This window comes from Eschrichtius robustus, chromosome 6 (genome assembly GCF_028021215.1).
Source record: "Eschrichtius robustus isolate mEscRob2 chromosome 6, mEscRob2.pri, whole genome shotgun sequence".
NCBI lineage: Eukaryota > Metazoa > Chordata > Mammalia > Artiodactyla > Eschrichtiidae > Eschrichtius > Eschrichtius robustus.
This window is the reverse complement of record NC_090829.1, coordinates 27,289,956-27,304,207: the sequence shown is the minus strand read 5'-3', so window position 1 is coordinate 27,304,207 and position 14,252 is coordinate 27,289,956. Positions and strand designations below refer to the sequence as shown.

At 42.4% G+C, this 14,252-nt stretch overlaps 1 protein-coding gene across 1 annotated transcript in view; it reads left to right on the top strand.

The window, feature by feature from the left end:
• The first annotated feature begins 9,123 nt into the window (after positions 1-9,123).
• PLOD2 (procollagen-lysine,2-oxoglutarate 5-dioxygenase 2) overlaps positions 9,124-14,252 on the top strand; it is a 106,878-nt gene continuing 101,749 nt past the window's right edge. The window contains exon 1 of the mRNA XM_068546058.1: positions 9,124-9,452. Coding sequence (XP_068402159.1) covers positions 9,341-9,452 — 112 coding nt within the window. The 5' untranslated portion in view covers positions 9,124-9,340. The remainder of the gene's footprint in view (positions 9,453-14,252) is intronic.

The following is a 14,252-nucleotide window of genomic DNA, read 5'->3' as shown; positions in this document are numbered from 1 at the left end:
TTCATATTTCAATATATATTCTATTATATTAATAGAATATTCTATCATTCAACTATATACCAAAATCAATATACCTTATCCTTACAAACAACAAATGACAAAAATATATTATCTTTAGAGGATAATTCAAGTTATTGTTTTATCTGGGACATTAAGATATACAAAATAATGTAATATCCAAAAAAACAGATGGTTAATATTTTTTCTTTAATAAATTTTAATTTAGGTATATTATAGACTACAGAAATGCATAATATGATTTAGTTTACTATTTAGCACAATGATTTACACATGCATGAATAGCTGAAAAACTGTGAACCTACTTTAAGGAAATCATCGGTGGAATAAGGAGAAAAAGAGATTTTTGCCTTTGTGATGGATTTGGGGCAATTTTTCTGTGTGGATGCTAGTTGTAACATTAATTTGTTTTGATTCATACAATAAATTATAATTACTGAAAAACTGTAGAATTCAAAAGGAAATATTAGAGTAATCGAATGCTAATATTTCTCAATTTGAGAGATTTTTAAATTTTTAAGAAAAGAAACCAATTCTTGTTTAAAAAAATATTCTTGTTTAAAAATCAATTGATTCGATAATATTTCTCATTTTGAGAGATTTTTAAATTTTTAAGGAAAAAAACCCAATTCTTGTTTAAAAACTTGTTCTTTAACTGATTATTTGCCTTTTATAGCCTATACCTAAAACAAAAAAATACCCACAATCCTTTGCACCTAAATAGTGTTTTCACTTTGGGCTAAAATTGGCGTTAGTTATCTTTAAATTGTGATTTTTAAGAATCATATTAACCGTGGGGAAAAAAAGTAACACTAGAGCAGCAATTAAGAAAAACACTGTGATTGAAGTAAAATATAAATTAGAAGGCAGTCACCAAATGGCTACCTGCAGGGAGTTCACTGAACATTTCACATACAATATGAAGAGGCTCAGACGCAGTCAGCAAATGGGCTACGTGATCATTATGGCTAGCTTCAAAAAGTATGAAGGGGCTCTGTGAATTACGATCTGTGTCTATAGTACAGAAAATTATATCTGAAGCAAACCATCCCTTTTGGAAACCTGTAATGGAAAATTCTCTAAAGAAGACAATAGTTATAATCCTGGGTGTTGCATTCAGACTGGGCATGGCATGCTCTTCCCTATTGCTACACCCTTTACAGTAAATTCTCCTTCAGTTCCATTGCCAAAATATTTCCTTAGTGTATGTCACAAAATTCATTTTCCAGATTTGAGGAATGATGGATTAAAAATAGTACTAGCACTTTTATGGCATATTTCTAAATAATATCCATTTATAATAACCTTTATGATTTTCAATTATTTTATCCTCTCTGTTCTTTTTATGACATCTAATATTAGAGTTACTTACATCTGTTTTATTGTGTGATGGATCTGTATATTTTCTTAGTTAGGCTCTGCTTCATTTCAAATAAGCATTCTTGGAGAAATCACCAAGTGACATTATAATTCAGTTATTTAACTCATAGTATTCTGTTAAATCAGACACTTGTAATCAACATATGTTAAGTTCAATTCTATCAAAATCAGCTCTGCCAGGACAGAGATGACCAGAACAAGAGGACCAGCCAGTAATGGGGCAGGGGACATAAGGAAGCATCCAATAGCAGGTGGTAAGATAGTACCAGCAGGAGGCCTGGAGGAGGTTCAGAAGTGGGAGGAAGTTACAGAACTCTGTTCTCTGGAGATTTACGAGATGACAAGTAAAGATCTCGGTCTGAGAAGAAGTAGGCTATCAGATAGTGATCCAAGATAAGGACTAAGATGCTTGAGCTAAGGTGTGTAAGGGGGACTTCCCTGGTGGCGCAGTGGTTAAGAATCCGCTTGCCAATGCAGGGGAAACTGGTTTGAGCCCTGGTCGGGCAGGATCCCACATCCCGTGGAGCAACTGAGCCTGTGTGCCACAACTACTGAGCCCACGAGCCACAACTACTGAGGCTGTGTGCCACAACTACTGAAACCCGTGCGCCTAGAGCTCGTGCTCTGCAACAAGAGAAGCCACCGCAATGAGAAGCCTGAGCACTGCAATGAAAACCAAACGCAGCCAAAAATAAATAAATTAAAAAAAAAAAAAAGGTGTGTAAGGAAGAGCTCAGTCACAGAGGAATAAGGTAACAATTTCATTATAGGAAAGTGGGCAGAGTGTAGGATCCTAGTTGACTAAGGAAGACCCATCTTGGTGCTGAGCCCAGAAACTGTTGATTGTAGACTCCTTATATTCGCAATACTTATGGAAAGGATTGGGTCTAGATTCTAGGGGTAGGACAAGGAGCGAATCAAAGCTTAATGAGGCCTGAGGTTTATATCATTTTAGGGATTGTTAAGAAAAAAAAAGACAATAGCGTTACAAATATAAAATAAGGTAAAGAAGTGAGTACTTATTTAGGATAAGAAAAGAAAATCTAACAACTTAAAAATTTACAGGATCCTTGGGCTCGAGTCTTTTTTTCCTAAGAAATTCCTTGGATAGTTTCTGAGAAATGCTTTCTTAGTAATTGTTCCTGGTAACAAACTGGCTTCCTTCCCAACCCAGGATGCTGTACAATCCCCAGCCACTCCCAACACTCACAGAGGCCTTTGCAAGTGAGGGTCACTGGCACTTAAACTTTATTAGCTTCATGGCAAATCTGCCTCTGGACAGAGATGATTCCAGAGAAAGGAGTTCAATGGTCCTGAGAAGCAGGAGAATGAGGGAACATAAGAGCAGAGAGCCTTAAAAAAACATGAGAAACTACAGCTGAACAAGAAATTTTTGACACTATGCTATGTAATTAGGTTAATCATAATTAATGTTATTCTGGAGTTACCTATGTCAATAAATATGTCATAGCTTAAAACTTTGGGGGCTTCCCTAGTGGCACAGTGGTTGAGAATCTGCCTGCCAATGCAGGGGACACGGGTTCGAGCCCTGGCCTGGGAAGACCCCCACATGCCGCGGAGCAACTGGGCCCGTGAGCCACAACTACTGAGCCTGCGCGTCTGGAGCCTGTGCTCCGCAACAAGAGAGGCCGCGATAGTGAGAGGCCCGCGCACCGCGATGAAGAGTGGCCCCCGCTTGCCGCAACTAGAGAAAGCCCTCGCACGGAAACGAAGACCAACACAGCCAAAAATAAATTAAAAAAAAAAAAAAAAGTTACTGCTTAACCACTATTCATAAAAAAAAAAACAACTTTGCTAAAATATGTTTGGAAGACTGAATGCAGAAGCCACAAACTTCTGCTGCTGACCTTGTAGGGTGACTCATGGCCTAGATAGCTCTGTCCCAATCAGTGTGACTAGTCACAGAACATCTGCTAGGATCATCTTTGGAACACTTGTATACTCTCTGGCTGTCTTTACTATCCTGGCCTGCTCTTCTAACTTTGAATCTGGCTGCGTATAGTTTTACATCTGACATCATTCTGCTAGTTACAAGGGTTTCACAATTCATATCTGCCGAGGGAAGATTCTATATAATCATGTTCAGATGACTAAAACATATAATGGAGGTTAAAAAAAAAAATAGTGCTTTGGCTAGAGGTGCTGAATGAGAACCAGGATTCATAAATAAAGGGTTCTTGAAACCAGAGGGAGGAGTAAAAACCTTCAGAAGATAACCAAGGCACATTTCCCCTGTGATAAATAATTGTTTTTGTTGGCTGAAGAAATCTATTTTGCTTACCATCTGTTAAGCAGTTCACTTTCTTTTCTCACACTGGTTTTGTTTGGATTTCCAACTCTTGGAAAAGTCACTTTGGAAATTGTTCTCTCCAAGTTGTAACTTAAAGAATTTAAAAAGAAAACAGCTGGGGCCACAAGCCTCTCATATATAGAGGGTACCTTCAGACTGGCGGCAACTTACTCACCCTACAATTAGAAAGGTGGCCCCCTGACATGGGCAGGAGACGTCTGATTTAGTTGAAGAGTCACAGAATGAAAGCTCTGTTTCACGGTGTCCTCCACACCCTCATCTCCAGTTTGGACCTTACATTCACTGTCTTTTCTGCTCTCATCTAAAGTTTGATATTAAACTTGTGTCTCCAGTGCTAAAAATCAATGACCTTTTCTCAGGCTTCCTCTTCCCATTTCCCAAGTCTCTCTTCTGTAGATGTTTTCCTGTTTGTCTGACTTTATCAGTCTCCTTTGCTGACTTCTCTCCTCCTCCACCCCCTATTGGGTCTGGCGTCTCCGAGTTTCAGCTCTTGGCTGTCAGGTTGTTTTTCCTTCTCATCTATTGCATTTAACCCCTCCCTCCTTCTCCACCCCCAGGGCTATTATATGTGTTTTCAAGGCTTTACCTTTCATTCATTCAACAAATATTCATTGAATAAATATCTTGACTCCTTTTTTTCCCTCTTACACCCACATTCAAACCATTAAGTTTTGTTGGCTCTACAAGCAAAAATCTATTTCGTACCTGACTTGCTTTTACTGTTACCAACCAAGCTGAAACCAGCATCATCTCCTGGACCACTGCCTTAGACTCCAAATTGGCTTCCAGACTTTGCGGTTCATTTTCCCACCCATCTCCCTTAGTTTAGTCTCACTCAGCATCTGCGATCCTTTTCAAAACCTACATTGAATCATGTCACTACTCTGCTTGCAACCATCCAAATGGTGCTCTCTCTCTTTTCCAATTGCAGTAAGAACACTAAACATGAAATCTACCCTCTTAGCAGATTTTTTAAGTGTACAATAGAGTAGTGTTATCTACAGAGACAATTCTGTGCAGCAGATCTTTGGAACTTACTCATTTTGAGAAACTGAAATTTCACCCCTGTTGGTTAGTAGTTCTGCTTCCCCCCTCCCCCTAGCCCCTGGCAACCACCCTTCTATTCTTTGCTTCTATGAATTTGATTATTTTAGATATAAGTGGAATCATGCAGTGTTTGTCCTTCTGTGACTGGCTTCTTTCACTTAGCATAATGTCCTCAGGTCAAAGTTGCTATCAGGCTCTACACTATCACACTGTCTGATTATCTGTTTACCTTTCCCATCCCTTGTTTGTTACCACCCAGGCTTCATATCCTACTAATCTTACAGTCACTGAACTCCTGCCCAGTGCCCTCATGGCCCTTTCCAACACTTCAGACATGTTCTGGCCCCAGGGTCTTCGCACTTCCTGTTTTTCTTCCTGGACACAGTTCCCCCATAGAGCATGACTACCTCTCTCCCTCACCACTTTCAGGTCTTTGCTCAAGGATCATCTTCTCAGTGACGGCTTTTCAGGACAGCCCACTTCAAAATTTCAGCATACCCTCTCCTTCTTGGTCCTTCTTAGATAGCTTTCTTAATTTATTTTCTCTTTGCAACATATCACCATTGTGTGTTTATTATCTCTTTCTTTACACAAGAGTAAAAGCTACATAAGGGAGGGACTTTGTTTTTTTCACTGATATATCTGTCTTACCAGCATCTAGAACAGTGCCTAGACATAGTAGGCACACAGTGGGTGCATTTTGAATGAACAACTAAATGAATGAATACATGCTATTATGTGCCAGTACTGAGTATAATGATGAAGAAATATTGGATCCTGCCCTTGATAAACAAACTGTCTAGTAAAAGACTGTCAAAAATGAGAGAGTTTTGTTTAAACAGTTAGAAAGCATGGAGCAGGAATACTTAACCCATCCTAAGATAGGATGAGACACTCAAGTTGGGCTTCCTGTAGGAGGTGGCACCTGAGCCTGACAGAAGTTGGCCCAGTGAAAGGAAGAGGAGAGATTTGGACAAGAGTTTTTTTGTTTTTGTTTTTTTTCCTTGAGAACATTTACCTTTAATTCTTTTTGTTAATTAATTTTTATTGGAGTATAGTTGCTTTACAATGTTGTGTTAGTTTCTGCTGCACAGCAAAGTGAATCAGTTATACATATACAGATATCTACTCTTTTTTAGATTCTTTTCCCATATAGGTCATTACAGAGTATTGAGTAGAGTTTCCTGTGCTATACAGCAGGTCCTTATTAGATGTCTATTTTAGAAGAACTTTTAAAATAGAGCGATAACATGAACAAGGCATGGTGGCTAAGCAGATGCCGTTACTGCTTTTCTCATTTCTCCTCAAATCTCCTTACCATTTCTGAGCATGCCAACCTCACTTCTCATGGCTAAGACGTGCATCATTCATGGGGAGCTACTATGCCTGTGAGCATAGCAGCCTGGGAATGTCTGAGAATGAGTGCCCCCAGCCCTTAATCCATGACTGATGAGTGTTGGCATATATATATTCCTATTCTCCTGCCCCTTGGCTAGGATATTTCTGTGGGGTGTACTTTATATCAATTCTGTGGGATTGTGGTTATCTACTGTGGTAGATTTAATAATGTACCCATTATTGGCTAATTCCCTTTCCTGTGTCACTTCACCCTCAACTACCCCTTTTCCTTGAAACTCCCAACAAAGTGCTGGTCCTTGAAACTTGGCTCTGGGTTGGCCTCTGTAAGAACGAAGAGGAAGACGGTGATTACTTCCTAAACTCTAGAGAATAAAAATTACAGTCTTTGGTCTGCTTTGGGAGGTAATAAAGCAAACCAGGTCGGCTATAGGGAGAGGTGATCAGGTTTGACAGTGAAGGAATTTGAATTCTAGGTTAAGAGATTTGGTTTGCTTCCAAATTTCTTCTGAAATCTTTGAGTTTGGGGATAAAGTAATTGAAAGGATATTTGAGTATGATGAATCTAGCTGTGGTACGTGGGGGCAGGGAGGGTCTACACGGAGGGTGATCAGTTAGGAAACAGTTCAAACAGCACAGTTAGGAGTGCATCAGTGAGGTGGCAGTGAGAATGGAAAGGCATAGAGGAGAGAGAACGTGAGGGGAAAAAATGACAGGATTTGGAGTCTAGCTCTGTGATGTGGGGAGGGAGGTGCTGGGAGGGGAGAAGTAGAAAATGTCTGAGGCTCTGTGAGCTAAACAGCAGCAGTATCATTAACAGAGATGAGGAAGCCATGAGTGGGATCTGGATTTCACGAGTTAAAGACATTTGGAGTTTGTGCCAGTGGAATGTCCAAGTAGAAATGTCCAGCAGACAGCTGGAAATATAAGAAGGGAGGAAGGATTTGGTTTCAGAATTGGGGCTCTTTCAGGCAGCGATAAATGTGGCTGGCTAGTTTGAAAAGCCCAAAGAAACACTTAACTTTTTTTTTTTTTTTAATAGATCTTTATTGGAGTATAACTGCTTCACAGTACCGTGTTAGTTTCTGTTGCACAACAAATCCAATCACTTAACTTTATACAAGTCTTATAGTCCCGACCTCATGACTCTCAGTAGAGGAGGAATGTCATAGTAACCTGCAATTATTGGTGGACTTTGCAGTTGAAACACACATACCCTTGTGATGTGGAGAGGCTGTAAGCATGCATGTGGGCAAGAGGGGGATTGGAAGGGCAGAAAGCTAGGTTCTAACCAAGCAAGTTCTTGAAGATACTGGACAACCAGGAAAGTGAGAAGTCAAGTTTAAGGACTTTGGCAGGATTCAGGCACAGTAGACAGATTTGGAATTCTGGAGACTGAGATTTGGCCAAAAGACCAGCCAATCCCAGCAGAGTCCTCAGATTTAGAGGACTGATGCTGTTTGTTTTCTGCCTAGTTTTATGGAGTGGCACTGGCCAGACACCGAAGGATGTTATTAAGGAATCCCTTCCTTAGCCTTTTCTTCTTCAGGCTAAACAATCCTTATTTCATTCTCACGTGTCATACTTTCCATTTCTTTAATTATTTGTTACTCTTCTCTGAACTTTCTCCAATATCCCTCTTAAAACACTGAGACCAAACCTTATACACACCATGACAACTGGCTTAGGGCTGGGCACAGGAAATGATTCTTTTTCTAAAATGTCACACATAGGCAACATTCCTTTACAGGTTTTCCACCTGTTTTTAATGCGACCATTTAGTACTCATCTAGACATCATGCTAATTTCAGACAAAATGTGATCATAATGGAACGTCTTTTCCAATAATTTTCTGTTTTAACTTCAAAGGCTCAGAGTTGGAAAGGGTATTGGCTCAAATCAGCTCCCCTCCCCTCCCCTCCCCCTGCATTTTAGGAAGACAGAGGTAGAACATTATAGAATATTGCCATTTTCTATATTATAGAGGTAGAACATTATAGAGGTAGAACATTATAGAATATTGCCATTTTCTCTCGTGTCGTGAAATATACGAGGCAGATTGTCAGGCTTTTGCCTTAATTTGTGCTTTTGCCCCTGCTCATCCCAACAGATTAAACACTGGGCTAGCTAAAATGTGCTGAGAAGTAATACATTAAAAGGAATTTTCTCAGACATGAGTCAAAACTGGAAGTAGGGGAGGACGCGCCAGGGAGCTGAGAGTCGCTCGCTCTGACAGCATCTCTGGGAGTAATTTTCCATGTGGACTGAAGGAAGATCTTGTAAGGCACAGCCCGGGTTACACATGCTGGACTCCGATTCCGCAGGATTTATAAGCCATTACTGGAGAGAGTCTAAGGATCTCCTGGCACAGGCAGAGGAGGAAGAAATGTTCAATGGACAATAAAAACTTTCGGTTTACAGAGTAAAGCAAAAACAGGGCCTTCGTTTTACAGGGTTTAGAAACTTGCCCCTGAGTTAACGGGGGTGTGGGGTGTGTCTACATTTCCATCGTTCATTGTCGGGCGAGGTCCCATTCAACCAGGATTGCTATGGATTTGACGTCGCTTCTGCTCTGAGGGTAGCATCTAAATGTAGACAAGAGCAGATTCGCACCCTTAGAGGCTACCGGGAAGCTCAGGGCGCTGGGGAAGCAGAGAGGAGGGAGCGGGGAGCGCCGCCCGTCGGCCAGACTCCCAGCGTCTCCTCCCCCTGTCTCGGGCCCACTCCCAAACTTAACTGCACGCTTCCCGGTTCCAGCCAGAAGCCCTGCGTGAGCCTCCACACGTAGCCGCAGACGGCTCCTTAAATAGGTCGGAATTGAGCAAACAATCCCAGACGTGGGGCTGCGGCAAGCGCGCAGGCAGGCGAGCGCAGGCAACCGCACGGTGCACGCAGCAGCGCGCCGGGTCAGCCGGCGGCCAATAGCCGGGGCGCGGCCCGCCCCGTCGCCTCCCCCTCGGGGAGCCTATAAGTTGCCCGCGGCGCCGCGGGCGCCTGCCGCTCTGCGCCTTCCAGACCGCCTGATTCCTGCCCCTCTCCACGCCGCTCGAGCTGCCGGGCGTGGGTACCCTGCGCCCAGTCGGCCCATCCGCCTCCCCCCGCATTCGTCGGCCCGGGGCGGATCAGGGGTCTCCACTCTCGCGAGAGGTGGGCCGCTGCAGGGCGGCAGGGGCGCCGGAGCCCGCGCGGGCCCTCGACGGGCCGAAGATGGGGCGGTGCGCGGTGCAGCCGCGGCTGCTGCTGCTGCTGGTGCTCGTCCTCCAGCCCTGGGCCCCTTGCCTGGGTGCAGACTCGGGGAAGTCCTCCAGCATCCCCACAGGTGAGCACTTCCGCGGGCCGCCCTGTCCCGCGAGGCTCGGCCGGATGGGCAGTTCATTCATCCACCGGTCCTTCGCGTGGGGTCGGCCGGGTGAGTTGGTGGAGGGGGCCGCCCGTCCCTCCCAGGTCCGCAGAGGTGATTCGGTGGGAGACTGTCCTTCCCCGGGACCACTGAGGTGAGTCGGGGTGGGCTGCCCATCCTCCCCAGGACCGCCCAGGTCTTCCCCAGAACTGCGCTCGGGCTGTGCTGATCCCCGGGGGAGTGTGGGAGCATCCGCCCTCGTGGGCTCTCGGAGTTCTCCGTAACCCGAGAGCGCACGAAGTTTTCTTCAGCACAAGTTGGGGTTTCCTTGTGGTCTTGCATGTCGGTGGGCACCAGCACCTTTCCTGCAACTTTGCTTTCTCCTCCTTTGCTGGAGTTGGCATGATTTATCCGTTTTGGACGAAGCAGTACTCCCTCTGTGACCTAAACACGGGGCTAGTGTACTTTCTGATTGATGGTGACACATTCCTTCCAGCGCCCCAGGAAGCAGCTGGTAACACCTACCTCCTGCCAGAAACAACGCTCAAAACCGTGGTTGTTTTCAGTAAGGCTGCTTGGCTACCCAATACCTCCAGGAGGTAGCTTTCCTCTTTGTAGATTATGGAGGGGAAGCTGTCCACAGCTTTTCCGCTTGGCCACCCTTTTCGTAAGCCTGGTGCCCTTCCTTGTTTTCAGAAGCTGGAACTGCAGCGAATAGTCAAGTTCATGTAAAATAAAACTTTTTACATTTAGCAAGATTAAAGGGAGCCTCACCACATGTTTGTCGAAACATACTTTGCTGCCATTTGCTGCACATGAGATATCCTTGGAGTGTTCCACTTTTGTGCTCTAACTCTGTGCTCTCTGAAATTAGATCTTGCATTTAAATGTCCTTCTGCTGTACCACTTTTGTTTAAAAATTAAAATCATTCTGTCATTTTTGGGGGGGGGGAGTAAATAGGGCACTTTTCTGCTTGAACTTTACTTAAGCACAAGGACAGAAATTTCTATTTTAGGTTTACATTCAGAAGTTGACATTTGGTGTAGAACCCAGTCAATCCATGTAAGCAATACTTTTGTTTTCATCTGTAAGTGTTTCAGAAAACTTCAGTGGACTAAGTTGCCCATCTTTCTACATTCCTGCCAAACAGTACTTGCTTTGTTAGTTTGAGAAACTTCAGCATTTGGGTAGATTTTTGTCAGCTACAGGATACTTTTCTTTCTCTCAGATATATGTGATGGCTTCCAAATGAGTTTCTCAACCCTTTGTGGTTTCTTTAAATTTGAACTGAATTTTTTTCATTACTCTAAAATTATCTTTTACTGTAACATCTAGAAAATAGACAAGAAAATGCCTTCAGCAAACCTGGAAAAGGAGACATTAAAAAGAAATTCCCAGAAAAATGACTTTCTTTGTTGAAACACCCAAGGAAACTTACTGGGAAATAAAATAACCTCTAAGGGCTTTGCCACTCTTAGAGGAACCTCTTCAGCCTTTGTATATTTTATTTCACTTCATTATCAACACCCCTTACTTTTTATAGAAGACATCTCTTTGTGGCTGCGTTTAGGTTTACATTCAAAATTATCTTTCTTTCCTAATCTGACTTTTAAGTTTCATGGAGCTGGACAGTAAAGTTGTAATGGATTGTAACATCAGAGAAGGGAATTTCAGATATGAATGCTTTTCTCAGAAAGTGACCACGTAAAATCCACTGCTGACAACTGAGGACTGATTTTGGTGGGTGGGCATGGGGAATTCAGATATCATCTAAATGCAGAAAAATATTGATTTGTCATAGATGGAGCCAGCAGTAGCCAGTTTGATTATGAACTGTGTATAGGTAGATGTGATAAGCTAATAAATATAGATGGTACAGTGCTTGATAACATGGGAAGAATCATGGATTATGTTCCATTTTCTCTCTAAACTATTACAACTGAAAATTGCTAAATTGGAAACTTTTCTCATCTATGTAAATATCAAGCAAACTTTAGAACTCTAAGTTGTCTAGCTTACTGAATAGGAGGTCTTTAAGAAGAGCGCTTATCATCTCTAACCTGCTATTTTTGTCACCATGTCCCAGCTAGCCATGAAGAAATAGATTAGACCAGGGTTTTGTGGCTGTGTTTACATTTTGAGCTAGATAATTATTTATTGTGGGAGACTATCCAGTGCATTTTACGATGTTTAGCAGTATCCTTGGCCTCTACCCACTAGACGCCAGGAGCACCTCCTCCAGGAGTGAAAATGAAATATGTCTCAAAATGAAAAATGGCCCTATGTCTCCTGAGGGACAAAATTGCCCAGGGTGGGAAATCACTGGATTAGACAAACCGATGTGTATTTGAGGCAATGTGGCATTATAGTGTTACTGGAATGATAATGGCGACTCTTTTTTGGAAACAAATATTTATAGTGATTTTTCCATTTTTCCACTGTAGTAGGGAATGTGTTGTTTGAATCACATTACATTAATCAATTTTTGGAATATAGTTTTTCCTAGCTTTGATGCTGTATGTTAACCAGAGTTGAGAACACTGCATTTTGTTCTCTTTCCTGAGAGTTCTACTGTGTACTGCATTCATTCCTTTTTGATTGCCACTTTATTCTCAGCATGGAAAGACTCTAAATAAGAATTTGGTTAAAAACAATCATTTTCTCCTAGAATCATTTATAGGAATTTTGCCTTAAACTTTTATCTCCATGGGAGCGTTTGAGGCTAAACCCTCCTAACAAGCGTCAGCAAATCAAGTTCATACCCTGATTTATGTTTCCTACACTTTTTTCCTTCTCAATGAGAGAAGGTGTATTCCTGCCAAGAATTTGTAACTAGGTCTCCAGACCTGGATCAACATTTGGTGTGTTTTCTAAGGTACCCTGCCTATTCCATGATCTAAATTGGGCAGAAACCAAGTTTTGCACAAAAATGGAGGAAATGGTTTCACATGTTTCTGTCAAGACCAGTATTTTTCAACCATGTTCATTTATAAACTCTTTAATTTACCCTGGCACATTCAAGGAGGAAAGGAAAGGTTTGTCCCTATCTGCTGATGCAAACTGACAATTTACGGGGTGGAGAGGAAAAAACCAAGGTCCTGGAAAAAACTCGAGAAGAAGAGAGGGAGGCTTGTCCTTTGTGTACTTTCTGTGTCCTGGGCTCCAGCCACACAGAACGACCAGTCTCTGCCTTTCTTTCATGTAAAAATAGACATACAAAACAATTCTAGAGAATGTGAGGACCAGAAATGAAAATTAAATTGAGATACCCTTTTCTACCCATCACATTGACTAAAGCATTTAAAAAATAAACTCTGATCATACCAACTGTTGTGAGGGTGAGAAGTCTCAGGAAGCACAACACCTTTGGAGAACAATTTTGTAATGTCTAGTGGAATTGAGAATCCACGTATCCTGCCATCCTAGATACACATGCACAGGTCTCTCAAATTTCTACCTCTGTCTGTTCTCCTTGAAATTATATTCTTTGTTTATATCTAGCTCCTAAGAAATTCTTCTCCATCCTACCTTTTGTTTGGCTCTCTTTCTAACTTCTTAATGCAGTTGGTTTATACAGATCATATCTGCTTTGTATGATAGATGTTTATGTTTAATACATTTTTGGGAGTAAAGGATTGAGTCTTATTCATTTTTGTACTCCTCACAGTACCTTCCCTGTTCTTTTAACACAAAGAAGATTCTCAGTTTATGTTTGTTGAGTTTCTGGCCACCTCGGAGAATTATGAAAAGTGGCATGCACTCAATGAGATTGCTAGCTGCTCCTTTTCCTAGGGTTTTAACTAAGTTCACTGAGTTTCCTTTCTCTACCCGGGGACCCATGCACTACCATGATCAAGGAACTTACCCATGAAACATCAGGCAAGGCTTTGTTTCTGAACAAGTTGTTGGCAACTCTTTTTTTTTTCCTTGGCTGTGTTGGGTCTTCGTTTCTGTGTGTGGACTTTCTCTTGTTGTGGTGAGCGGGGGTTACTGTTCGCTGCGGTGCGCAGGTTTCTCATTGTGGTGGCTTCTCTTGTTGCAGAGCATGGGCTCCAGGCGCGCAGGCTTTAGTAGTTGCAGCGTGTGGGCTCAGTAGTTGTGGCTCGCGGGCTCTAGAGCACAGGCTCAGTAGTTGTGGTGCATGGCCTTAGTTGCTCCGCGGCATGTGGGATCTTCCTGGACTAGGGATTGAACCTGTGTCCCCTGCATTGGCAGGCAGATTCTCAACCACTGCGCCACCAGGGAAGTCCAGTTGTTGGCAATTCTTCTCCAGAAGTTATATTTTCTGCTCTACCTACCTTTCTCAATATAAAATCACACCTTTAGAAATGCTTTCATGTGGTTGGATACCATGATCCTTTTTTTATAGATGGTGAAATGGACATTTAGATGGTTTGTTACTTGAAGATCAGATAGCTGAAAGCAACACAAGAGGGACTTGTGCCCTTTCTTCAGGCCATGCTCTGTGTCTTTCCTGACCCCTTTATTCTTTTGGACTTTCGGTACCGATGGGAAAGAAATAGAGACTGGGCATCAGGGAATCTAAAGAAGCAAAAGGGCTGCTTTGCTAAAGAGCACTCATTTTGTAGGTTTATATAAATGGAGGGGAAAGGGCTAGGCAGGGGCTGAAGGAAAGCTGGGCCCCTGGCCAGGGATGACAAACTACAGCCCATGGGCCAAATCCGGCAGACTATAAACAGCTACCTGTTTTTGTACAGCCAGTGAGCTAATGATGATTTTTACATTTTTAAATGGCAGAAAAATATAAATATAAATAT